The 24,862-nt window shown below is 38.6% G+C and overlaps 1 protein-coding gene across 7 annotated transcripts in view; it reads right to left on the minus strand.

Moving 5' to 3' along the window:
- Positions 1-1,146: 1,146 nt before the first annotated feature.
- clcn2a (chloride channel, voltage-sensitive 2a) overlaps positions 1,147-24,862 on the minus strand; it is a 53,741-nt gene continuing 30,025 nt past the window's right edge. For 3 of the 7 annotated variants that reach the window (XM_067454013.1, XM_067454014.1, XM_067454009.1), the window contains 23 exons: positions 22,672-22,803; positions 17,932-18,060; positions 17,691-17,824; positions 17,518-17,595; positions 16,246-16,275; positions 15,773-15,851; positions 15,515-15,640; positions 15,338-15,422; positions 14,924-15,025; positions 14,599-14,683; positions 14,279-14,437; positions 12,891-12,960; positions 12,113-12,223; positions 11,578-11,788; positions 11,337-11,470; positions 9,449-9,627; positions 6,572-6,680; positions 6,404-6,450; positions 5,900-5,965; positions 5,161-5,199; positions 4,105-4,209; positions 2,570-2,656; positions 1,147-2,495 (listed from right to left, as the gene is read on the minus strand). In XM_067454013.1, coding sequence (XP_067310114.1) covers positions 2,043-2,495; positions 2,570-2,656; positions 4,105-4,209; positions 5,161-5,199; positions 5,900-5,965; positions 6,404-6,450; positions 6,572-6,680; positions 9,449-9,627; positions 11,337-11,470; positions 11,578-11,788; positions 12,113-12,223; positions 12,891-12,960; positions 14,279-14,437; positions 14,599-14,683; positions 14,924-15,025; positions 15,338-15,422; positions 15,515-15,640; positions 15,773-15,851; positions 16,246-16,275; positions 17,518-17,595; positions 17,691-17,824; positions 17,932-18,060; positions 22,672-22,803 — 2,750 coding nt within the window. In that variant the 3' untranslated portion in view covers positions 1,147-2,042. The remainder of the gene's footprint in view (positions 2,496-2,569; positions 2,657-4,104; positions 4,210-5,160; positions 5,200-5,899; positions 5,966-6,403; positions 6,451-6,571; positions 6,681-9,448; positions 9,628-11,336; positions 11,471-11,577; positions 11,789-12,112; positions 12,224-12,890; positions 12,961-14,278; positions 14,438-14,598; positions 14,684-14,923; positions 15,026-15,337; positions 15,423-15,514; positions 15,641-15,772; positions 15,852-16,245; positions 16,276-17,517; positions 17,596-17,690; positions 17,825-17,931; positions 18,061-22,671; positions 22,804-24,862) is intronic. The other 4 variants (XM_067454010.1, XM_067454011.1, XM_067454015.1 and 1 more) reach the window with 4 other exon arrangements.

Below are 24,862 nucleotides of genomic sequence, written 5' to 3' on the forward strand. Positions count from 1 at the left end.
AGTAGGACATTTCAGTTTGCATTTCAAAACATTCCTTGTGCCATTCATTATATATACATATATAATTAATAACATAATAATATATTCATTATATATAACGTACCGAAGACTTTTGCACAGTACTGTAAATCACACGTTTTGGTGAATTGCCAGTGTATAAAACAAAATTTGGTAACACTTTAGAATAATGGTCTTTAGTTAACTACATTAATTAAAATGAACTAATAAATAATAATAAAAGAAATAAGAAATAATAAAAAATGTTAATTTCGACACTTACTATTACATTATTCAAATCTTGTTAACATTAGTTAATGCACCATGAACTAACATGAACAAACCATGAACAGCTGGATTTTTATTAATTAACGTTAACAAAGATTAACAAATACAGTCACATGTACTGATCATGGTTAGTTCATATTAGTTAATACATGAACTAATGTTAACTAATTAACATAATTTTAAAGTGTTACCCAAATTATTCAATGAATTATTAAAGGGATAGTTCACCCAAAAATGAAATTCTGTCATCATTTACTCACCCTCATGTTGTTCCAAACCTGTAAGAGTTTCTTTCTTCTGCTGAACACAAAAGAAGATATTTTGAAGAATGTTTGTAATCAAGCAGATAGAACAACCATTCACTACCATAGTATTTCCCCCCTACTGTGGTAGTGAATGGTTGTTCTATCTGCTTGATTACAAACATTCTTCAAAATTTCTTCTTTTGTGTTCAGCAGAAGAAAGAAACTCTTACAGGTTTGGAACAACATGAGGGTGAGTAAATGAGTACAGAATGTTCATTTTTGGGTGAACTAACCCGTTAAATCAAATCATGAATATTTTATTTTTTATTTTGCTATGAAGATTTTAGATTTGGGGTCAAGTGTTTCAGGTGCTAAATAGTATGATTACATGCAAATACATTTTATGAAAATGTGACTCTTGTGCAGCAAAATAAATCCTTAAATGAGATTATTAAAAAAAATTGTACATATAGTTCAAACGTTCCCCAATGGTTCAACTTACCCCTAATGTGGGGTAAGTTTCATCACTGGCCCATTTTTTTTGAGAACTCATATTTCTTTGCCCCAACGTATTCTGAAATATAATCATGTACGGTATATTAATTTGCCTGATTACTTGTGCAACACAGTTTACCCCACTCTCCCATTCGTTCTCCTGCCTTTTCACGACTCTCTTTCCTGTGTCCTTTCTCTTTCTTTCTTTCTCTCTCTCTCTCTCTCTCTCTCTCTCTCTCTCTCTCTCTCTCTCTCTCTCTCATTTTGCATCATGTTCTTGTTCTCTCCATGTCTTCTGCGTCCTCTCTTGCCTACCCGCTCCCTTTCTTTCCCCGCTCTCTCCCTCCGTGTTTCCTTGCAGTGTGGGTTATTAAGGGCTATATTTAGAGCAAAATTGTAGTTTGGCTCTCAGAGACAATTTTATTTGGATTTAAAGTGTCGGCACCAGATGGGTGCGTTGGCTAGGTGCAGCTGAGTCACTCTCGCACACACACGCGGCTTTTCTTACGCACACTCTGTTGCTTGCGCAAAGACCGGAAAAAAAACAAAAACACAAACAAATGTGCCGTGAAGCCACAAATCGACGAACAAACAAGTTTATGATGAAAACGCACAACAAAAGCGCCGTGATATCATCGAACATAAACTTATTTAAATGAATCTCACCAACGTAAATCAACACGCATACATAGAACAGAAATGTCCTACGAAGCCACAAATCAACAAATTTATGACGAATACATGCGTACAAACAGACGATCGCTCATTAGCCCGGACTGAAATCGTCGAACGTACACGGCACTCACACTGCAGAGCTTATCTATGACATCCTACACATACAAACACACACGGCGTGTTTCGTGTGAAGGCAGGACCAGCGATTGGGGTTAGTTTGATTAGTACACAGCAGAGAGTGTGCTTCACTGCTTAAAGACTCCCTCCAGGTTCTCCTCAACCTGACTTCACAATCCCGCTTATGGTGTAAATGGAGTGTGCGTTACCAACCACAAGCAGCTGTCATTCTGGCTGAGCGGCTGGCGGCGAGGGGCCGCACTCTTTCACCGCTTCCTCATTTGGAGCTGGGCACTGCTCGCTGACTGCCTCCGAGCCTTCGTCCTCTATATGGGTACAGTCACAGGGGAGCTGCGGTAGGTGCTCCTCTTGGGGCGAAGCATCGGTGTAGGGCGGCTCCAATTGGTCGTCTGTGTGCAGGGGGCTGTTCTGACTGGACAGCTCTGTGCACTCCGTCTCATTCACGAGGCTGCCCTCAGATGGCTGCTCCGCTTGGTCGTCCAGGTCGGGGAGGTTGGGTTCCCGTGGCAATGACAGGCTCTTGTGACGACTCCAGAACTTGTGGAGCTCGGTGACCTCTGAGACGCTGCTGCTATTGCCGCTGTCACGAAAGCTGGCCAGCGGGGGACGGACTTTCACTCCAGTCACAGTTACAGAGCCCTCGATGGCCTTACGCAGCTACGGACAGAAACAAAACATTTTTGAAATGTAAGCATTTTTCCAGAGTAAATAAAGGATATACAATCACGCACCTCCTTCAAAGAGACAACTCCTACTAGACGTCCGGTGCTGGTTACATAGGCATGATCCAGGCCAAGTAGGGAGAAAATGGTGTGTGTCTGTAATGCACAAAGGGACAGAGATCATGTTTCAGTAAAGGGCAACTTTGATAACAAAACCAAAGCTGAATAAATGGAGGAGCTTTTGATGGGTTAAAAGCTGAATAAAAGAACACAGCAGGGAGGACATATTTTTGTAAGTCAAAACCCCGAAACTAGTTGGTTTTTTAGCAGCTGTCGATTCCACTGTCCTGAAGTCAATGTTTTTTTTTTGAATGTGTTTCTGGGTAAATGTAAATAAATTCTGTTTAACACAAACTAAAGACATTTTCACGTTTTAATTGTGGTGAAGCAGTGGCAAAATGGGACTACATTGTTTGACATTAAAGTCATCATTCAGAGCAGAAAAACTCATCTACTCAATAAGGTTCTTTTGCAGCATGGTTGAATTTATAATTATGCTCTTGAAAACTATTCTATTGCAAACTTCCACAAATCTTTTTTTTTTTTTTTTAATAAAAACTGCAATAGTCAAAAAAAGCTTAAAGGATTAGTTCACTTAAAATGAAATTTACCCCATGATTTACTCACCCTCAAGCCATCCAAGGTGTACATGACTTTCTTCTTTCCGATATCAATTAATATCAGTTATATTAAAAATATAAACATTCTGATGCTTTCCACGCTTGATAATGGTGGTGATCAGGGTCAATTGAGTTTGAAGCTCAAAAAGTGCATCCATCCATCATAAAAATACTCCACACGGCTCTGGGGGTTAATAAAGGCCTTCTGAAGCGAATCGTTAAAGTCTTGTAAGAAAAATAAACATATTTAAAACTGTAAGATATGTTACATATGTAAGCTTCAACTTACGTAAAAAGCCTAACTGGCGCGTCATATGACAATGGAGATAGTTTTGAACTGCGAGAGGCGCTACACTTTCTTAGTTGAATACGGAAGGCAGTCTAGTGAAAGCTAGATATTTTACTTGATAAAGTTTTAAATATGGATATTTTTCTCACAAAACCCAATCGGTTTACTTCAGAAGACCTCGACTAGCCCCCCAAAGCCAATGGATTACTTTATAATGGATGGTTGCACTTTTTTGAGCTTCAAACTTCTGAGCCCCATTCACTGCCATTATGGAGTATGGGATTGTGTTCATCAGAATGTCATACACACCTAGGATGTCTTGAGGCTGAGCAAAGCATGGGGTAATTTTCATTTTAAAGTGAACTAATCCTTTAATGGTGGTGATGTTGAAGTTATGCGGCCAGTGTGTAGTTTGTTTACAGCCTATGTTTATCTTTTTAATTATAGATATTGTTTTTAGGCTTTAAAATTCATAACATATTCAAAGAATCAAACTTAAGAATAAGAATTTCTTCAATAATCCAAAAGCCAAATGGAAAAAACCCAAGGTGGTGCTGACTTTTGGGTTGTCCTACAAAAATACATCATCACTGGAGCTCTCTATTCTTGGCAGATACAGCAGATACAGATTTTACCTTATGCAAAGATGTCCGTTCCACCAGCTGAAAGGGGGCGGGGTCTATTTTACAGTTGTTGAAATTAACAGCCTCATCCAACTGTTGCTCCTCCCACTCTGTTATCTGAAAAAATGTGTGTGTGTGTTGGGGGGTAAAGCATTTTTAAATGTTAAAACGAATACAGTAATAAAGTTCAAAGAACAAATATAAATGTTTTTGGTGACAATTCTGTCCATAAGCAGTTCATTAAATATTAAAGGAATAATTTGTCCAAAAATGTCTGTATGACTATCTTCCTTTAGTGAAACACAAAAGAAAAGCACCTTTTCATTTAATGACAGTGAGTGGTGACCATGGCTTTAAAGGGTGATTTTTAAGATCTTAAATTTCAGTCTGTTCTTTATAAAAACTACGACTGTATGGAAAAGAACAGTGTTAACATTCTTCAGGACTTCTCCTTTTGCGTTCCGACAAAATGATGTGTTTTGGAAGCCACAAAACCTTTAAGAAGCTACACAATTACCTTTATTACACAGTGTCCCAACCAGGAGCAACACAGTTAAATGGCAAGCCATAAAAATATCTCTTCCATGTATTAGCATAAGCAACATTACATTTTGGCAGTCATTTGGTGTCTATTTCCGTGGCCCCGCTGACAGTGAAATCTCACTGGACTGAAATCCTGCTCCACATAACTGTATATTTAACATCAAATATTTATTTTCTGTTTGACTCTGTTTTTTGGTTGAACTGATTACATGCTGCACGTCACCATGGATGCATAAAAGAGAGGCAAAAAAACAAAACATGGAAGCAAACACATCTGAGTCACATGACTAATATCACAAATTGACTTTAAATAGACCCAGAAATAGAGCAGCACCTTCTTTATGGTGGATATTTTGAAATTCTAAAATGGCTAATTTCTAAGTATAAGTCAGATTTTGAATGCCAGAATCAGACTGTTGGACCAGTATATTCTAGAACTCACCTTTCTTACTCCTCTGAATGTGTGATTCACTACACAAGTACAATTTTTACAACATAATTAGGGGTAAGTACAGTTTTTTTTACCTCTGCTGTTGACATGTCATCTTCTACATCAGGTGTATCCTAAAAACATCAAGTCGAGAATTAGACACAGAAACGTACAAATGTCCCGTCATACATTCTTGTCCTCACAAACGTCCATGCAATTCATTCAGTTCACAAGACAAGCTACACATACTAATGTAATCTACCGAAGCGGCTCAAGCTTTACTAAACATTAGCAAGCTTAAGCAATACATTAAACGCAGCCCAAGGGAGGATGAGGTAGATTGGATGCCATTCTGAAGGCAATAAAGAACTAAGACAGGGAATAGCTTTTCGAAAGGTTCTTAATTTGATTGGAGAGTTTAAGGCTCCAGTTGAAAATTGGACTTGAATCAACTTTGTGAAGCTTTGTTCAAAAGAAATGGGTCCAATTACAGCATCCCCTGACGTCCGTCCATAGGTTTACGAACATACGGGGCTCCTGAGCCCGGTCTGAATCTTGACAACCCTTAAAACCAAACCATGCGTCACACAAACGCACTCATCCCGTGAGAGACAGATATACACTTCATAACATGGCATGATTCATCTCGTGACTCAGCTTGTTCCCTGTTCCTTAGAGGGGAAGTACTAAGCTGGAGGAGTGTATCAATACAGCACACATGCAGAACGCAATAAGGCCTCTGAGATGTAAAGGCCCTATTGGCTGTGCCACTGCCACCCCCGATGATGCGTGTTTGTGGGCGAGTGGAACGAGTCCCTGCGGCAGCGTTCTTACCACCATGGGTATCTTCACACGCTTGGGCCTCCTGCTCCTCTTAGGAGCCTTGGGGCCAGCATTGCTCTTCCAGACATAACAGATAAAAAAGGGAGGAGCATAAAGCGTTAATGCAACTTTAACGCAAGGCTCTGTCAACAGCTGCACCTTCAACATTGACTATAATCAAGGGACACTGTTAGAGCCATCGGTCCTCCAAAGACAAAGGCAAAAAGGGCTTCTAACAGTAAATGCATCTGATTTGAATTCATATATTTATTAGCTTTGAATTAAGTCTGTCAAAATTGTTCAAACATCAGACAACAAAACAGATTTGAGTTGTATGCTGCCTGTCTGACCAAAGACTAAGACAAACATTGAAACATTAAAAAAGGGATGTCAAACCAGATGTTTAGGCTAATTGTGAGTCTTTCGTCCCATATTCCCATTCTCTGGGCACCTGTAAAATCTACAGCTACTTAAGGTCTGCGTACCACCCACAATCCCCTTAGAGAGCCATCGTACCTCTACTAGCTCCTTCACAGGTTCCCCAGAGGAGAGATTTGGAGAGCCTGCAGAAGAGGAGTGATTAGATTAGCACAAGATGGGTGCGTACCAGGGGGTCGCAGACAGTTCGCAACACGACATACATGAGTAGGAGTTGAAATGTGTGAGTAAGTGTTATATACACACTGTTCAGTGACTCTGTGTTGCTGATTGCAGACACCGTCTTCAGAGCAGACTTGAGGGGGATCTGGGAGTTAGTCAGCGTGGGGCTGAATGAGGACTCTTCAGTGGAGATCTGGGAAAAAACAGTCTATTAGATAGATTCATCAGTAAGGTTGATTACTAAAACAGACTCCATGTACTTCCAGAGGTATTACGGAGCTCAAAGACGACAGCCTGTCAGGAAGGAATTCTTTAGGATGAAGAAGAAAAAAAAGACAGTCCTTTGTTCTTCTCGAGAAATACAGACAGCTGGGAATCACAGACTCAAAAAACAATGTCAGACTAACATTGAACATAATCAAAAAAATACTTTTATTATGTCTCCTGTGTCGTTCCAAGCCTATATGCAGTTTTCACTTAAACACGGATGGAGAAATCTTAATAGTGACCAAAAGGACTTTAACACCCGCCAACCCGCCAAATGTGAGTGGATTTCAGCAGTGGTGTGTAACACAGTCACTCTTAATATCCACTTTGGCTGACTTGAAATATAATATAGATTTTTTAATGATAATCTTTTAACAATACATCTGAAATAATAAACTAAGTGCACTTTGAAAAAAAATATTGATTTACAGAATAGATAGACAATACCAGCTGCGCTTTCTCACTCTCTCATCTCTCCGACACTTAGTTGACATACAAACCCGCCTCCCTGCACTCGTTTCCATTTGCTCCAGATTAATATTGTTGGTGTTAAAGGGCTTGAATTTCTGCATGGGATTGCGCATTATTTTACTCAGTCCGCAGATTTTCTGCTCACACTCAAAATGCATGCACATATCTTGAGTTGTTTTTAGCTGCCTTAAACAGTCCAATACACACAAAATAATGTCAAAAAAGTACAAATACTTTGTTACTGTACTTAAGTAGATTTTTCTGGTATTTACTTCACTATTAATTTTTCAGACTTTTTACCTTGACTCCTTACATTTTTACACTAATATCTGTACTTTCTACTTTTTATATTTTCAAACCAGGCTGGGTACTTTAGTTTTAATCTGTTTTTGATAAACCAAATCAAGCTCGCACGTGCTCCAAGCCTCTGCCTTAATCGATGAGAGAAATCAATGCGAGAGACTAGAGAATGGAGTGAAAGCGCCCAGGTAGAGCAGAGAGGCAAAACTACTGATCTGTTCAGGACTTCAAGTAGAGGTCAGTTTCAAATGCTAGCAATTGTTAGCAGTAGCACTCCATTACTATCATCATTCAAAATACAGAATGCTAAAGGACATCATTATTATCTATTGTAGTTACAATAGTAATTTAGTTGACAAACATCCACATAGTTTTATAATAGGTTTAGAGGGAGCTAGGGCACTCAAGGTAACAACAACACTTACGAAAATTAACTATGGTTTTACTACATATAAAACCAAAAAACATGGTTACTAGTTAAAGCATGGTAACCACAAATTAACCATGGTTTCGCTACTCTAACCATAGTTTAACCATGGAATTTGTGATAAAATAATTTTTATACAAATGGTAATCAATCTGCCAAACAAAAACATGATTACTATACTTTTACTATAATAAAACCATGGCTAATTACATGGTCAGTTTAAGGATTTTTCTAAAAAGGTATTATCATGATGTAGTTCTTAAATCATGATGTAGTTCTTAAATCATGGCTCCGGTGGGTTAATAAAGGCCTTCTGAAATGAAGTGATGCTATGTGTAAGGAAAATATACATTTTCAAAACTTTATAAAGTAAAATATCTAGCTTCTGCCAAAAAAAAAAAAAAAAAAAACGTAACTGGTGTGCAATGTCATCAGATGTAGCATAAGCATTTTGAACTGCAAAAGGCCCTAAACTTTTTCCGTAAATTGAATACAGAAGGCAATTTTATGGAAGCCAGATCATTTACTTTATTACATTTTAAATATGGATATTTTTCTTACACGAAAGGCTTTATTAACCCCTGAAGCTGTGTGAAGCAGTTATATGATGGATTGATGCACTTTTATGGACTTCAAAACAGAACCTTTCACTGCCATTATAAGCTTAAAAGAGCCAGGACATTTTTTAATATAACTCCAATTGTAATTGTCTGAAACAAGAATGTCATACACCTAGGATTACTTGAGGGTGTGTAAATCATGGGCTAATCTTCATTTTTTGGGTAAACTAGCCCTTTAACCCTTAAATGCATACCTAGCAACCCAGAATGTCATTGATTAACCCTCCTCCTCCTTCATTTTTAAAAGTTAGACAATCAACCTTTTTAGTATTCCTCAATCAATTCATTATAAACAGTATAACAAGAAAAAGAAAATTGAATTATGTATGCCTGTTTTTCCATTCATTTTTTGTAAAATTGTATAGGATCGCTAATGGCCTGAGGTGTGTAAGAGTTCGCATATTTTTTTCTGCACAACAATTAAATCTCTAATGACGGAATATGTTCACCTTTATTCCATAAGGTTGCAATGTCTGATACACAATGATGATGAGTTGTTTCACTCATAGTTACCACACACTGAAAACAAAAAAATAGTAAATATGATCTGTAAAATTTGAAATGGCTCAGCGATTTACTGCAGAGCAAGTACTGAACGCAATCAGATTTTACTGTCACTGTCACTTGATGGTGGATCTTGTGAGGAGCTGTCAGTGATAAAAAATATTGATTTTGAAGATGCTGAAAATGAAAGTTTTGAGAATAAGTTTGAGATGGCAGATATGAGCCAGATGCTGAACGTACTGGGAAATGAGCTCTGGCAAGGACAATGATGGTATTAAACTATAGATGGTATCTGCTCAAACTGAACCTAATCTAACTGATTTAATTCTTGTCTTGTAATTAACACTGGCATTTTCTCTGTGAGGTTCATACCAGGAAACGTACGCCATGGCCAGTCTTGGGGGGAGAGTCTTGGGGGAAGGTGGGCACATGGGTGCCGTTGTCCTGAGCACGTTCTCTCAAGTAGTCCAGCCTGCGAGCTCGGCCGAGCTGCAGCGAGAGCAGCGACTGCAGCTGGGAGCGCTCTATAGAACCCAGCAGGATCATGGACTCTGGGAGCCAGGTGGGGACACAGGCAAGGGAGACAGCAGAGAGACCAGACAGAGAGGGAAAGAGAGAGAAAGAAAGAAGTGAGAGAGACACAGCGGGATAGCTGGAAGAATGGGGGATAGCAAAGGGAAATGGTGGGAGGGTGGGAAAGGAGATGGAGAAGGTAAAGAATGTGTCTGTCACAGGGTATGAGGTGGAATTGTGGGATAACATTTCCAACTGTGAGCTTTCATTTGGAAACTTCCAGAAAACAGCTGAGTATTTACAGCCTAATTTTTACACTTATTTTTCTTTTGATTAGTTTTTAAGCATCACACAAACACCTATAATAAACTGTTTCTTCATATTCATGTAGATGCTCATTTCCTTCCTTGGCATCTACAACTGTACACGTCTAGTGGTTGCCCCAGAATTGCTACCAGCATATTTTCACACATTGAAAATATAAAATGTAAAGCATACATTTATCATACTCTAGTCTGTGTGATGTGTAAAACAGTTGTGCAGCTTAATATTTTGTTGAAACTGTGAAACATTTCATTCTTTGATGAATAGAAAGAACTGCATTTATTTAAAATACAGGAAAAAATGTTTTTTTTTTGTCATTTTAATTCAATTTCAATGCAGCGTTTCTGAATAAAATTATAAATATACAATAATTTCTTCAACATAAACAAAAAAGTACTGACCCAAATCGAGGAGACCCACCTCCTGGAATGTCTCTCTCTCTCTCTCTCTCTCTCTCTCTCTCTCTCTCTCTCTCTCTCTCTCTCTCTCTCTCATATACATATATATATACAGTCAAACCAAAAATTAATTAGACACCAGATACTTTTTTTACTAGTGGATCCAGGATGTTGTTCATTTTATGTAAGTGAGGAGAGCAAAATAAAGCTAACTGTGACATATTATACCCCAAAACTTAATTTAAAACGCATTTAATTGCTAATGCGACCTTTTACACCAACTACATAAAGCATTGCTTGCTAATTGGTTGACCTAATTGTGTACTTGAATTGAACAGCTGTCAGCTGATTGGTTGATTGTAATCCATTACATATCTTTTTTTTTATCAAAGACATTATGAATTTGTTATGAATAATAATTTGTTACATATATATAGTGCTTTTCAAGGCACTCTAAGCACTTTACATGGAAGGGAAGAATCTCCTCAACCACCACCAATGTGTAGCATCCACCTGGATGTTGTGACGGCAGCCATATTGCGCCAGAACACTCACCACACATCAGCTGATTGGTGGAGAGGAGACAAAGTGATGACGCCAATCGTATATATAGGGATGATATTCTGATGAATATGTTCTTACACAGTTTAACTCTGAGTTCTTGTCATATTTTACTACAATTTTTTAAACTATAGCAAATAAAAACTGTTATAATGTAAGAAAATGTTGAAGGTGTCTGAATAAATTTTGGTTTGACTGTATATACTTCACTCTCTAGATATTGGCATCAGCCATTGAAAACCCATTTTGATGAAAACCTCATTTCTTGACAAAAATGGTTCAGCAATCAAAGACTGGTATTGCATTGCAGTCATTTCATCAGAATTGCTCTCCCAAATTTGAAAAAAATTGGGGGGACACTTTGGGAAGAAAACTGTCTAAAAATCTGACGTGCAGAAGGTGGACTAATAGGTCGATAACAACTTTATTGTGTAAAATATTCAGATATCTTATGCATGTCTCACCTTTGGACTCCACGAGGGCCAGTGTTTTAAGCTGGCCTGTTACAAGAGCTTCCTGCAGGTCCCGGTAAGAGGAGGAAATAGTGATATAGCGCACGTCTCTCACCATTATGTCCTCCACGCGGATATTATATTTCCTACAGGCAAAAAAAAAAAAAAAAAAAAAAGATGGGAGTGAGCATTCAAAAAGCCAGGGGTATAATATGAGAGTGATAATTTGTGGAAGGAACATAACAGCCCTCACTCCTGTCCCCAGCCCAGCTCTGGCAGGTAGGGAAGTTTCTGGATCCGGATGATGGAATCATAGAGGGAAGGCTGTAGACTCTGAGCCACGGCATTGGCCAATATCACAGCGATCATCACGGGCAGGATGTGTGAGATTTGACCGGTCAGCTCGAACACAATGACGGCGGTGGACACCGTGTGAGTGACTGCGCCAGAAAGAGCCGCCGCCCCTGTGGGAATCACCATTTCGTCCCGCATCAAATTACAGTAGCACTCACCCGCCTCAAGCCATCTGATTTCCTATTGTGCTCCTGACAAGCTTTCTGCTCCGCTGCACAATGCAGCGCTACCGCTGAAGCCATTTCCAAAGGCAAGATCTAATTTGGCTGTTGGTTTGTGTGGGTTAATGAAAAATGTATGACTCTTGCATACAACACCCTGCAGGTTCAATTACGTGTGTGAATAAGATATAGCCACGACGGGTTGAAACTGATGGCTTTTGAAAGAAAACAAATGGACATCCGCGAGAAGGCATGCACAATGGATGCTCTCACCAGCAACTGCATATCCGCCGGGGACTATGGGATATACAGTGCTGTCGGTGTGTATCCCTTCGGGGAAGAAAGCGGCCATACTCTCGCCGACCAGTCGACCGAATGCAGCACCTGTACCACACAGAATTCACATTTCAGCTTTGATGACATTTTGGGGATGACAAAAAACGTCAAATTTGTAACACATGTATACTTACACGAGGTCACAAACATTGACTCCAGAATAAAGCTGCAGTGATTTCACGAGTTTACACACAGGCTTTAGTGAGTCAGACAGTGATGAGGGATGGAAATGGAGAACACGATTGCGGGAAAAGGAAAAAAAACTATTAAGAACAAACTAAAACATGATGGCTGGTATGAACACAAGAGCAACATAATGTTCAAACTTGCTCGCTCATACACTGCTGGACAAAAGTCTGGAACAATTAAGATTTTTGAAAGAATTCTGTTAGAATTGAATGACAGCATTTTAGAATGACTTCTGAAAGATGTAATCATGTTGACAATTCAGCTTTGATATTACAATATATTCAAATAAAATAAAAATATAAATATATATTTTTTAACAAATATTACTGTTTTTACGGTATTTTCAATTAAATAAATGCACGCTTGGTAAGCATAAAAGAGTCTTATTTCAAAACCATGTAAAAATCTTAATTATTTCATACTTTTGAATGGTAGAATACAAAAATGACTTGAAATGAAAACCCAAGAAAATTTACCACAGTGTTGTCTTTTAAAAACAACACACGCACACTATAAAATCACATACCAATGAGGAAAACTGGCATGAAGGCCCCACAAGGCACAGGCATTGTGGTGGCTACAGCCGACATCCAGAACTGAAGAGAAACATTCAAGAGCCACAAGGTCAAACACTTGAACAGAGACACACTTTAATAATTAAGCACCATCACAGTAATTGTGATGCTGTACTGAAAACCAGAACGGCTGTGATTTACCTGCAGCCGAACTGAAACTGTGCTGGTTTTCAGTACAACAGCATGATTGCAACTTTTTTAATATAAGACAATAAGTTAACATTGAGTAAGTGACATTTTATTATGACCATATATTTATTTTTGTAATGAGAATTATTCTAAATAAAGCCAATCAAATAACAAATGTATAATAACATACACTGATCAGGCATCACATTATGACAATATTCCTAATATTGCCAAGACAGCCCTGACCCCTGATGGTGTGCTGTGGTATCTGGCACCAAGATGTTAGCAGCAGATCCTTCTCCACCTTTTTCAGCATGGGCACCCAGACTGGTCTACGGCTATCAGTGATTCGCGGGTTGATCCAAAATGAGCAGGTGGCTGCTGTCACACGCGGGTATCCGCGATTACGAGGTCATCCAAAAAATATTTTTAATGATATTCGGGTCGCAGTCGGTCGGGTCGTTTGAAATAAAAATGACGCAGGACAAAATGCCCGATTTCCCAACATGTTAAACAGAGCAATTGTACCATTTTAATAGGCCATCCTTTTTTAAACGCATATAGACTAGCTAAGCAATGTCCAACACGATCACATAGTAATCCGTATCAAAAGTAAGATTGTGCAATCTCATGCAAAGTATACGCCAAAATTAGTTTTGGCTTGCATATCCTACGCAGTTTTTCACGTGCATATGATACGCACTTTATGGTAGGATCATGGGGGTGGTTCATGCGTATAATACGCCATAAAGTGCGTATCATATGCACGTGAAAAAACGTGCATAAAACTCATTTTGGCGTATACATTCCAGGGTGTGATTTTTGTTGGGAAAGTCAGGGAGAGATGCAACCTTCGATTAGACTGGATAAACATATGTAGCATCTTAATTGTTAATAAAATGAAACGAAATAAATGAATAAATCAAGCCAATTTGTCCCTTGTCAATCACAATTTGGCCCTTCACTTGTCAAACTCGCTCAAATCCTTATACTTGCCCATTTTTCCTGCTTCTAACACATCAATTTTGAGGCTAAATGTTCACTTGCTGCCTATTATATCTCAACCACTGACAGATGTCATCACCTGTCAGAGGTCATAATGTTATGCCGGATCGGAGTGTTACATTGAAATATTTCCCATTGCTGTAAAACATTCATTGGCCTTTATAATTTACATTATACATTACATTACTTTATAATTTAGACCCACCTTCATGACAATGAAAAGGAGAAGTGTGATAAACACATTGACTTGTGGGTGCTTCCAGGCCTGAGGTACGTGACTTGAGTATGCAAACTCCTCAGCAACACCTTGCTTGTACCAGGTCAGGTTGTCAAACAGTGCCACTAGTGACTCATGTTGAGTTAGCTAAATGAGGAGGCAATGCAGTTTGTTATTGAATGCATAATTACTGATCCGGAACAAATTACTCTATCAGCATGAAGCACACTGAAAAAGTTTAGATATAGAAAGAAGAAAGCGATCGAGAAGGAAACCATTTTGATGAGACACACTATGAAACATCAGACCTGGCCTGCCATGAACTGTCCGAACCCTGGAGGAAAGGTGAGTGTGGAGATGAGAAGAGTGACCACTGCTGGATACACTAGTCTTCTATACGAAGCCAAACACGAGAGAGAAAAAATGTTATTTGAATATAATAAATAAACATTTTACTATCTAATATAACATAAATATATATATATATTATTATTTATTTGGAAAAAAAAAGGTTCAATATTAATCCATTTTATTAAAACGAAATAAAAAATTCCGAGCCGGTCCCTTAAAGAAATACATTTTAGAATAAGAATGGCTGTTAACATTGTAAAATAAGCACTAAAATAAACTCACTTTTTTAGCAAAAACTTGTTGATGGTTTTCTGTTTTCTCATAGACTCCACTATGATCCTGTTCAGGTACACAAACAACGCCCCTCCAAAACCACTGGCAATTCTGTGAAAAACATCAACAACAGTTGAAACATTACGGTAAACATTAAGCAAAACCATGACAATTGTGGATTTTTATTTTACACCTAAGAACTAAAAATCACAAACTAGTTGGATTTAAAGATTAAACATATGAATCAAACACACCTCTTAGTGTTTGAAAGCAGAATTAAAAGCTTAGCAAATAAACAGTGTGTATGAGCTTAGACATATTTAACACAAATGTTCCTAGACAAGGATATTAGTATGCATAAAATCTGACTTCCACAAATCATGTACAACATATTTGCTTTTGGGAGAAAGGTGAGACACAAACCCGAGCACAGCAAAAGCTGGAAGCTCTTGTAGGTCAAAGGGAAAGTCCAGACGGAAACGTGTTTTAAAGAGAGCTGTGATCGTCTCTGCAATATGGCAACGAGAGAATGACAATCAGAAATGTATGACGAATGAATCATCTGACAGTGTTGGCTATCATAACGGATTCCTCCCTCACCCTCATCCTTATTCCACACTGCCAGCACCCTGAAGATAAAGGCACTGAAGGTTGCGGCGAAGAATCCTCTCCAGTAGTTCCTCACGGCAAAGAACGTAGATGTGACCTCAATACTAAACAGCACTCCTGCCACAACACAGCAGATCGTCAACAAACAACTCTGCTCAAAGCTGGAAGTATACAGGGAAACGTTACTGTCGTAAATGTGATATGGCGTTATCTCCAGTGGCCAGCTATGATCACAATGTCTGGTCTTACCTCCAATAGGGGCCGCAAAGCAACAGCCCACCCCCACTGCACAGGCGGCTGACAGCATCTCTGTGTTTCTCAGCTCATTCTGTCAGATTAACGAGAAAAACCGAAGACATGCAAATCCTGTTTCAAACGTCTGTCGCGGTGGCATTTTACAGGCAGCAAAGAGTGAAACATGGTAATTACACTGACGGATACATGGCAACGACATGCGGAACAAGGTATTGCTATGAACACAATTAAAAAAATGGACAAACACTGCTCTTTCATTCACTATACGCTATCTTTGTGAACGGGTTGCTACGGCCAGGGAGGATGAAGTCCAGTGGACTCTAAATTACAATGGAAAAATGGTAAACTTGAGAAATAAAAATTCACAACATGGAGAAGAAAATAAAACTAGCTTTTCACTTATTTTAACACTTTAAATCAATCCGATCACATGGACACACCCAAGCACAATAATACCTGCATCTTACCTTGTTTCCCTCAAAGGGCTCTTCCTTCAGCAGTAAATCAAAATAACACATATACATGTGAATATCTGCACTCGTTCAATCACTATCAATACTTTAAGTACTTACACTGTTGTTTACTTGTTTCAAGTCTGTATCTATAAAATGTTTTAATATAAATCTTTATCGGTTTACACATTTATTGTAATGTGAACTATCATTACAGTAAATCACTAATCACCCCTATAAAGTGCCTCCAATTTATGCTGATGTAATCTGTAACGCTACTCTCAAAAGTATTCCCATTATTCTCGGTACTAGAGCATTTTTCTTTTACCCAGACCCTAATTGGAGCTCATCATTCATATCCCACTATCAAAAGTGACACCCGCAGGTACGAGGTGTCAGACAAATAATTATCAGCATGGCCGTTTACCCCGGACCCCTTCTGCCTGATTGACTGTGTAAACATGCCATTGACATTTGCCTAATTAAAGCGCATTCAATTACAGTGGGACAGTTAAAATGTGTTGGAATGTTTATGGTCTCCGATTTTCTGTCAGATTCACTCTGTGCTAACAACATGTTATTGATCCATTCCCCAGCATGCAGTCATTTCTCAGGTTACTTTGTGGGCAAAGTCCAGAGGGTTGATATGGAATCACACAAAGGCTGTTTGACGCATTTTTAGCATGATTTACAAACGGTTCCATTCACTGTAATTGCGATTCCCTAGAGAACCGATACCGTATGTACTCTGACTAATCACAGCCTAACACAAAACCCTAGAGAACCCTCAGCTGCTTGTTTGCATGATACACGCAGATGAGACTAGAAGAACAAGGTCATGAAGATTCAAGTGCAGTGACATGTAAAGTGATAATACAAACACAAGTCATTGGTAACGCTTTATAATATCCTTCATTAACAGGACATTTCATGAAGAGATCTTTAACAATCATTATAAGATGTTTAATAGGACGATAGTTAAACTACAGTTTTACTTTTTTATCCCTGAGAAGAGGGAAAGTCTGAAAATATCAGATACATGTGTGCACAAAAGCACAAAATGTTGGAGCATGTGCAAATTTGTAATACACTTTGTCCAAAAGTGTTCCAATACTTAATGGGGCCACTGTTTAATACATTTCTGTAAATTATGTTCTGTAAAGCACAATCTGACGCAATAATGTTTGTTAATGTTCTTATTGCACGCTATTATAAAGTGTTACCAACATTTGAAATGTCAGAAAGTTATTGACAAGGGACAGCCTCATTTAAAAAAGCATCTCTCACCATGTAGATTCCTCCAAACAAGGCCATGAATTTGCTCAACAGAGCAGCACACAGACTGGCAACATGAACAAATGGTCCCTAGAGGATGCAAGAGGAGACAGAAATAACAGATGTGATCACAGTATTTTAGCATTATAAGGCTTATCTAGGATCAGATATCCTCTCTCATGCACCTCTTTGCCTAGAGGCATGCCACTTCCAAGGGCACAAGTTAAGCCAATCACTTTGGCAACAAAGGTTTTGAAAGTGAGGTACTCTTTCAGCACCACACCTCGGAGGATGGTCTTCATCTCTGGGATCCCAGAGCCTAGAGGAAGAAAAGACGAAGGGGGTTACAAAGAGATCTGAGAACACGTAAAGGCCATTTGGCTTAAATTGATTATGTGAGCACGGGTCAGTGTGTGCGTATCTCACCCACTGCCTGGGGCGCCAGTATCTGTGTGAAGCCAGCAGAGAAGGTGATGAGAACTACTGGATAGGTGACCCAGGCCAGGTATTGCAGCAGCATGTTACTGTGCAGACCACCATACATCCACTTCTGTGCTGCAGATCCCGACACACACCACATAATTACATCTCTGTAAACGCATATAGTGCCCCCTCCTCCTTCTATTTAAAGGTGATTCTGTCCACCGCATTTTTTTTTGACACATGCCACCATTTACGCCCATGTTCTCTGGCGTTGATTACTTAGAAGTGAACAATCAGCCAATCAAAGGTGTTTTTCAGTGCTAAGAGTATAGGCCTTTTTTCAAACACACTATTTCTAGAACTCGAATTTCTATGTGATGAGTTAAATCCAAAGTATACTACAGTCGTCAGCTTTCTCCAATGTTTCGCCCAATGTCCATGTGACATAATTTTTGTCATCAGGAGGATCAGCGGACATCTGCATACCCCGTGCAACTATGCACTTAAATGCATCTGTAACATCTGCAAAGAGCTCGCAGCCAAAGGAGTGTACTTTGAAAGGCTTGCGCACACAACTCTGCGCTAGATGGATCAAAATGCAGAAAACTAAGTATAACCAGGCCTTTAAGTTAATGAGACACTTCACTTTTTTGAAAATAGGCTAATTTTCCAAGTCCCTTAGAGTTAAACAGTTGAGTTTTGCCGTTTTTTGAATCCATTCAGCCTATCTTTGTATCTGGCGGTAGCACTTTTAGCATAGCTTAGCATACATCATTGAAAGATCATAAGCATCACGCTCAAAAAAATGACCAAAGACTTTCAATACTTTTTCTGTTTAAAACTTGACCCTTCTGTAGTTACACGTGTACTAAGACAAATGAAAAATGAAAAGTTGCGATTTTTTAAACCAATATAGCTAGGAACTATTTTCTCATTCCTGCGTAATAAACACAGAACTTTGCAGCCGTCATGGTGCAGCGGTGCAATGATATTACACAGCGCCTGAAAATAGGTAAAATTCCGATAACATAACCAACGTGACAGTCTGATTGCACAGAGAGTGTGCTTTGCAACCATGGAGACGTTTCTGAGAGACGATTCAGAAGATATTTACTTTGGTGCAGATCCTGAACCGTATCTATTTGAACCAGAATACACTGAAGATAAGCTTTTGAAATGTGAAAGAGAAAGTGCGGCTGAACAGACTGAGGCAGAAGGGACGAGGAGAGCAGATTTGAACTGGTGAGTCAGAGAAGAGTCCAAATTCAAGAAAAAAAATGTCTGACATGGATTCGGTCTTCCAACCATTTGATTTTGACTAACGTAATATGTGAATGAAATATGCTAAGACAGTAATGCTTATTATGAAGACAGAGAGAGTGCGCAAACTCCGCTCTTTCTCTCCGTCACTCAGTTAACAAGAGCCCTGTCATCTACATCACTCATAAAATCACAATAACTGATCAAATAAGACTTTGACTGGACGAACATTATTTTAGCGGGCGCCAGATCATTTTCTATGCAGGAGACACGCTGCAAAGCCTCAGCACAGAACGTAACATCACCAACGTAGTATTTTTTTTTACCATAGAAACTGTGTAGATAAACAATACCGGCAATTCCACATTCTATTTTAATCAAACTATACACTACCTCACCAGAACTCTACAACAAAACTACTAACTTAGTGACTGCATTCACAGGTAACGTTAGTTTAAGACAACAGCAGTGCTTTTCAATCTGGTCGTTCAAGATAACAAAAAAAAATGTTATGTTATATTTACAGCCATGGGGATGGGGGATGATACACTTCACCCTGTATGGCCATATCCTTTAGACGCCGTACCGTGGTAACACTGTCCATGTTTTCCAAATAGTCATCTTGTCCCAAATGCTTTGAGCAAACACAGTTTCATGTTTGAATCTACCGGTGTTTTGATATCCATGGTTCAGAGCAGTCAACCACTGATTCTTTCGTTACTTGATTTTTGTTGATATTCTGTGAAACATGATGGTAGAATACATATCCGACTCACTATCACAGCTCCTTACAACACACAGAACCATAGTTAATCGCATATTAAATCCACTGCATAATTTGCTGGTTGCAACTCTGCATTATCTGCAACAACACAAACTAGGCGCCGGTCACATTGGAAGTTACATATCTGAGGACTACTTTCAGGCACGACCGCAAAGTTCCAGGATTACTACACAGGAATCAGAAAATAGTTCCTATCTATATCAGTATAAAAAACCTTAGCACACAATGTAACTACAGAACAGTCAAGCTTTAAAAAATCTTTAAAAAAATAAAGTGTTTGGTCATTTATGAGAGTGACGCTAATGGACTAATATGCTTCAATGATGTATGCTAAGCTATGTTAAAAGTGCTACCGTCAGATACAGAGATCGGCAGTGTTTGAGATTAGGGTTGAAGCAAAACTATACAGGACCGATGTTCGCCACCCCTGATATAGACTATAATGATATAGACAGGGGCGTAGCCATCTTTTCAGGAGTGAGGGGGACAGAAATGTCGCAATACCAAATTTTTTTTTTTGGACCGATATAATTTATCGCATCTCTTGCTTTTAATTTGGTAAGATATCAAATACACTGCTGAACAATAACCTCTAATATCTATAATATTTTTCTCCTATATTTTATGCCAATTTTATGATTGGTTTACTACAAAAACTTTTGCATTAAGTCTCCATAGATTTTATGCAAAGTAAAAAAATAAAATGATATTCTGATGTAGACCAGCTGTTCTCTATATGTGAATATAGTAAAGTGTCATTTATTCCTGTGATCAAAGCTGAATTTATCATCATTACTCCAGTCTTCAGTGTCGCATGATCCTTCACTAATCATTCTCATATGAGGATTTGATGATCAACACACATTTATGATTATTGTCAGTTGTGCTGCTCATGGGGCTGCTTAATATTTGTGGAAACCATCTAAACATTTGTGGTACAATGAAAAAAAGAAAGAAATTAATACTTTTATTGATCAGACATGCATTCAAGTGATATTTTTTATATCTTTATAAAAGATAATTATTTATTTAATAAATGCAAATAAAAGCTGTCAATTGAACTTTCTATTCATCAAAGAATCCTGAAAAATAAAATGTATCATGGTTTCCACAACATTTTTGAGCAGCACAACTGTTTTCAACACAGATAATAATCATAAATGTTTCTTGATTATAAAATCATCATATGAGAATTATTAGTGAAGGATCATGTTACACTGAAGACTGGAGTAATGATGATAAATTCAGCTTTGATTACAGGAATAAATTACTATATATTCACATAGGGGAAAAAAGCTGTTTTAATTTGTAATAATATTTCACAATATTACTGTTTAACTATTTTTGATTAAATAAATGCAGCCGTGGTGAGCAGAATACTAAACATTAAAAAAGCTGCATTATTCTGATACTTTATTGTCAATAAATAGGCTACATTGAGATGGCTTGAAAAACACACATAAATAATATATTGTCGCAATCGTCTGATTGTCGTCGTCACGTTTCATCACTAATAACGATTGTTTTCCTTCAGCTGCAGCTCCAGCGTGACAAGGTATTACTTCTACGAATCCGCTTTTGGACTTTCTATGAGAGCGCCCTCCTCATATTTAGATGCGAATAAAATGACAGGTCATGCATAGATTATGTTTTGTCTCTGAATTTAAATCTTGATGTATTCACATTGGTTTCTATGTAAATACATTTGACCGTGACGCGTGAAGCGCGCTATCAACCGAGATTAGAGAAGGCTATGTTTAGCGTCCCTGTTAAATTGGCCGCCGCCACGCAGCCGGTTCGAATCCCGCTCGGAGCATGTCGATTAAGATCGGTGAGACCCAGTAAAAGTGCGGGGGACGAAAATACATTTTATTAAAAGTGAGGGGGACACGTCCCCCCCGTAATCTACGCCCATGGATATAGACCATGCATCTATCTACATTTACCTGCTCTCTTATTTTTGCTGTTAAATTGTTTTAATTCATTTTCCTGCCCGATTCAACAGGGAATCTTGGAATTTATACTGACACCTACTGATAAGGATTAAAAAGCCAAGGTTATTTTAATTTTAACTGAAGAAAAGCCCTAGCCTAGAAATCTAGATGCACCCTAGCGGCAGCAAATCTAATTTGCAGTCAACGTCGTCTAGCAACTCTCTATTAGACTTGCGAGCTGGAAAAACCACCATGATGGGGCGACCTACTATATTACCCTGTCCTGTATTGCAACTGCAAAGTCCGTTGTTTGTCAATTGTTTTACTTGCCAAATTGTGGACTCGAAAGATAAACAGACCCTATGTTAAATAAAATAGGACATTGATATTACTGGGGTCTTCATTATTTGTGAGTGTAAATAATTGTGTCAAAATATGTATATTTCTTGACCCTTCACTTCATGCACCTTTAGCTAATGCTGCAAAGTAGAAAAAAAAGATGCCCTTGATATGTGCCTTTTTCTTAATTGACTGAACTGCCACACCCCCAGTCCTTGTAAATAAACTAATTCTTTTGCAAAAAGAGGTCAGTGAGTTGGCACCAATTCGTTCAGGCATTAATGCACCTTCCATCCCAGAATACACATGATGACGATACCCAACTGAAAATACTTGACTGATTAAATGACACCATCTGTACTTTCATGGAACCCTGTCAAGCAGAAAATTGTCCTTTTCTTTTTTCCATTCTTTTCTCCCTCTCACCTTGCTGGCAGAAGGCAATAGTGTAGTCCATAGCCCAGCTGACCAATGCCATGAGAAGCCCCAGGAGGATGAGGAAGATCCAGTCTTCACCCACACGGGAAATCAGGAACTTCTGACACCGTTTCGTACAGACTGCAGACAGACAATTAAGGAATAGTTCAGGCATAGCTATAATTTACTCATTTTGGTGTCATTCCAAACCTGTATGAATTTTTTTGTGATGAACATAAAAGGTAAATTATAATATTATACACTTTGCTCTTTTGATGAACACAAAAGGTAAATTATGATATTATGCTGTTTGCTCTTGTCCAAGTGTTAGTTCTAAGGAATAAGCACCAAGACACTGAAGTTTCAAAAAGTTTTTAAAAAGAACTGCATTTAAACTTTTACACAGTTTATATGAAGTACTATCATTCAAAAAGTTGTACGATTTTTTTTGTTAATGCTCACAAAGGCTGCATTTAGTTGGCAAAAAAATACAGTAAAAAGAAGCTTGAAACATGTCTTGTGAGACGTGCCCATATATGGGCTACTTTTATGATGCATTTATGGTAACTGCAAGACAAGCAGAAACATTCTTTAAATGTCTTCATCTTCCGCCATTTTGGTTTCATGAGATAATCATGAGTAAATGTAGACAATTTTCATTTTTGCGTGATATAATCCATTAAGCACCTTTCTTTTCTTGACAAACAAAACAAAAATCTTTTCTTGTTCTTTGTAGGTCAGTCTGTGTTCAAAATATAGAGATAGGAGGGATGAACAGGAAATGAACAACCTAGAGAAATTACCCGAACCCAGCAGTAGGTGCACAGTATGCTTTAATGAAGTGAACAATTGCTCATAAAAGAGCTTGTTTTCCCCTGGATTCCCACATTTCCAGACTCATGAGAGTGTGAACAATTGCACTGTTGCATTGGTAGACAGGGTTGTGGAGACCCAGACAGGAAATGGCTTGTGTGTTTGAAGATAAGACGCATCTGAAAGACAGTGGAAAGGGAAGGGTCATGGCAGGTGATGGGACACCTCTGTGAACGTGACAGAGCCGCTGCCCCGCCAGCTTTAGCACCTGCTGAGTGGCTCTTTGCCCGGCTCCTCTGTGCGGGAGTTGGCACATGGGCCGATTTGTCCACTGAAGTGGCACAACAGATGTCTTTGCTCTCAAAATAAACCCTGTAACAATCCACAACCGAGAAAGCAATAAGCCGAACCAAATTTACCGCAATTCAAGACACATTGTGGATACGCAAACCTGCAGTGCTTATCTCCAAACCGCGCCAGACAGAAGTGCTGAGACGCGGCCTATTTTGACACTTAATTGGAGTTTGAGGAATAACCGTATAAATATGCAGAGCCCATGCTTCCCCACACAGAGTTTAGTGCCTTTGACAAGTGAGTCACAGGCCAGCACTGGAAGTGACATCCTTATGTGGCATGCATGCATAATATAACAATGTATTATATATACAATATCTATTTATATCCCCAGAGCGAGTAGAAAGGTGTAGGAGGTTTGGTGAGAGGCAATAGTATCTGCCCTCACTCTACCTGATATGACAACTTATGCGGCATTTTCTACGCCGAGCCTCCGAGCAGTAGTCACAATTTCCCACGAGGGCGAGTTGGTGGACTGCTGCCAGTTCTCTGTTTTCATCCGCAGATCCAAAACAATTAGCACTGAAATAGACAGATTATGTCAGCTATGGTGGTAGGACTTCATTCTGAAGTTGCAGAGAGAACAAACAGCAGGATGCTGACAGCTTGTCGCAAATCTACCTCCCTCTGTCATCTTAAAATTCACAAATAAAGTCTAATTACACCAGGGAGAGCGGGATGTGTTTATATACTCTATTCAGTATGGGCATATACACTCTGACGCCAGATCTCACAAGAACATTCCACTTGTTCTGACAAATCAAGCCCAAAAAATAAGCTTATTCCTCAAAATAAGCTGATTGAGAGTTGTTGGATTTCTACATTAATTGTAGTGTATTTCGTTATTGTAGCATAACGGCATACAAATAAACTATTTTGCATCATTTTCAAGCAAAAGTGTTTAAAAAGTGTTCTATAAAGCTTTCATAATAGCATAGATCTAAATGTTTTACATTTTTCCACATACACTATATTGGCAAAAAATTTGGGACACCTGCCTTTACATGCACATGAACTTTATTGATCGCATTCT

The sequence above is a fragment of the Pseudorasbora parva genome, chromosome 9, assembly GCF_024679245.1.
Source record: "Pseudorasbora parva isolate DD20220531a chromosome 9, ASM2467924v1, whole genome shotgun sequence".
In the NCBI taxonomy this organism is placed as follows: Eukaryota; Metazoa; Chordata; class Actinopteri; order Cypriniformes; family Gobionidae; genus Pseudorasbora; species Pseudorasbora parva.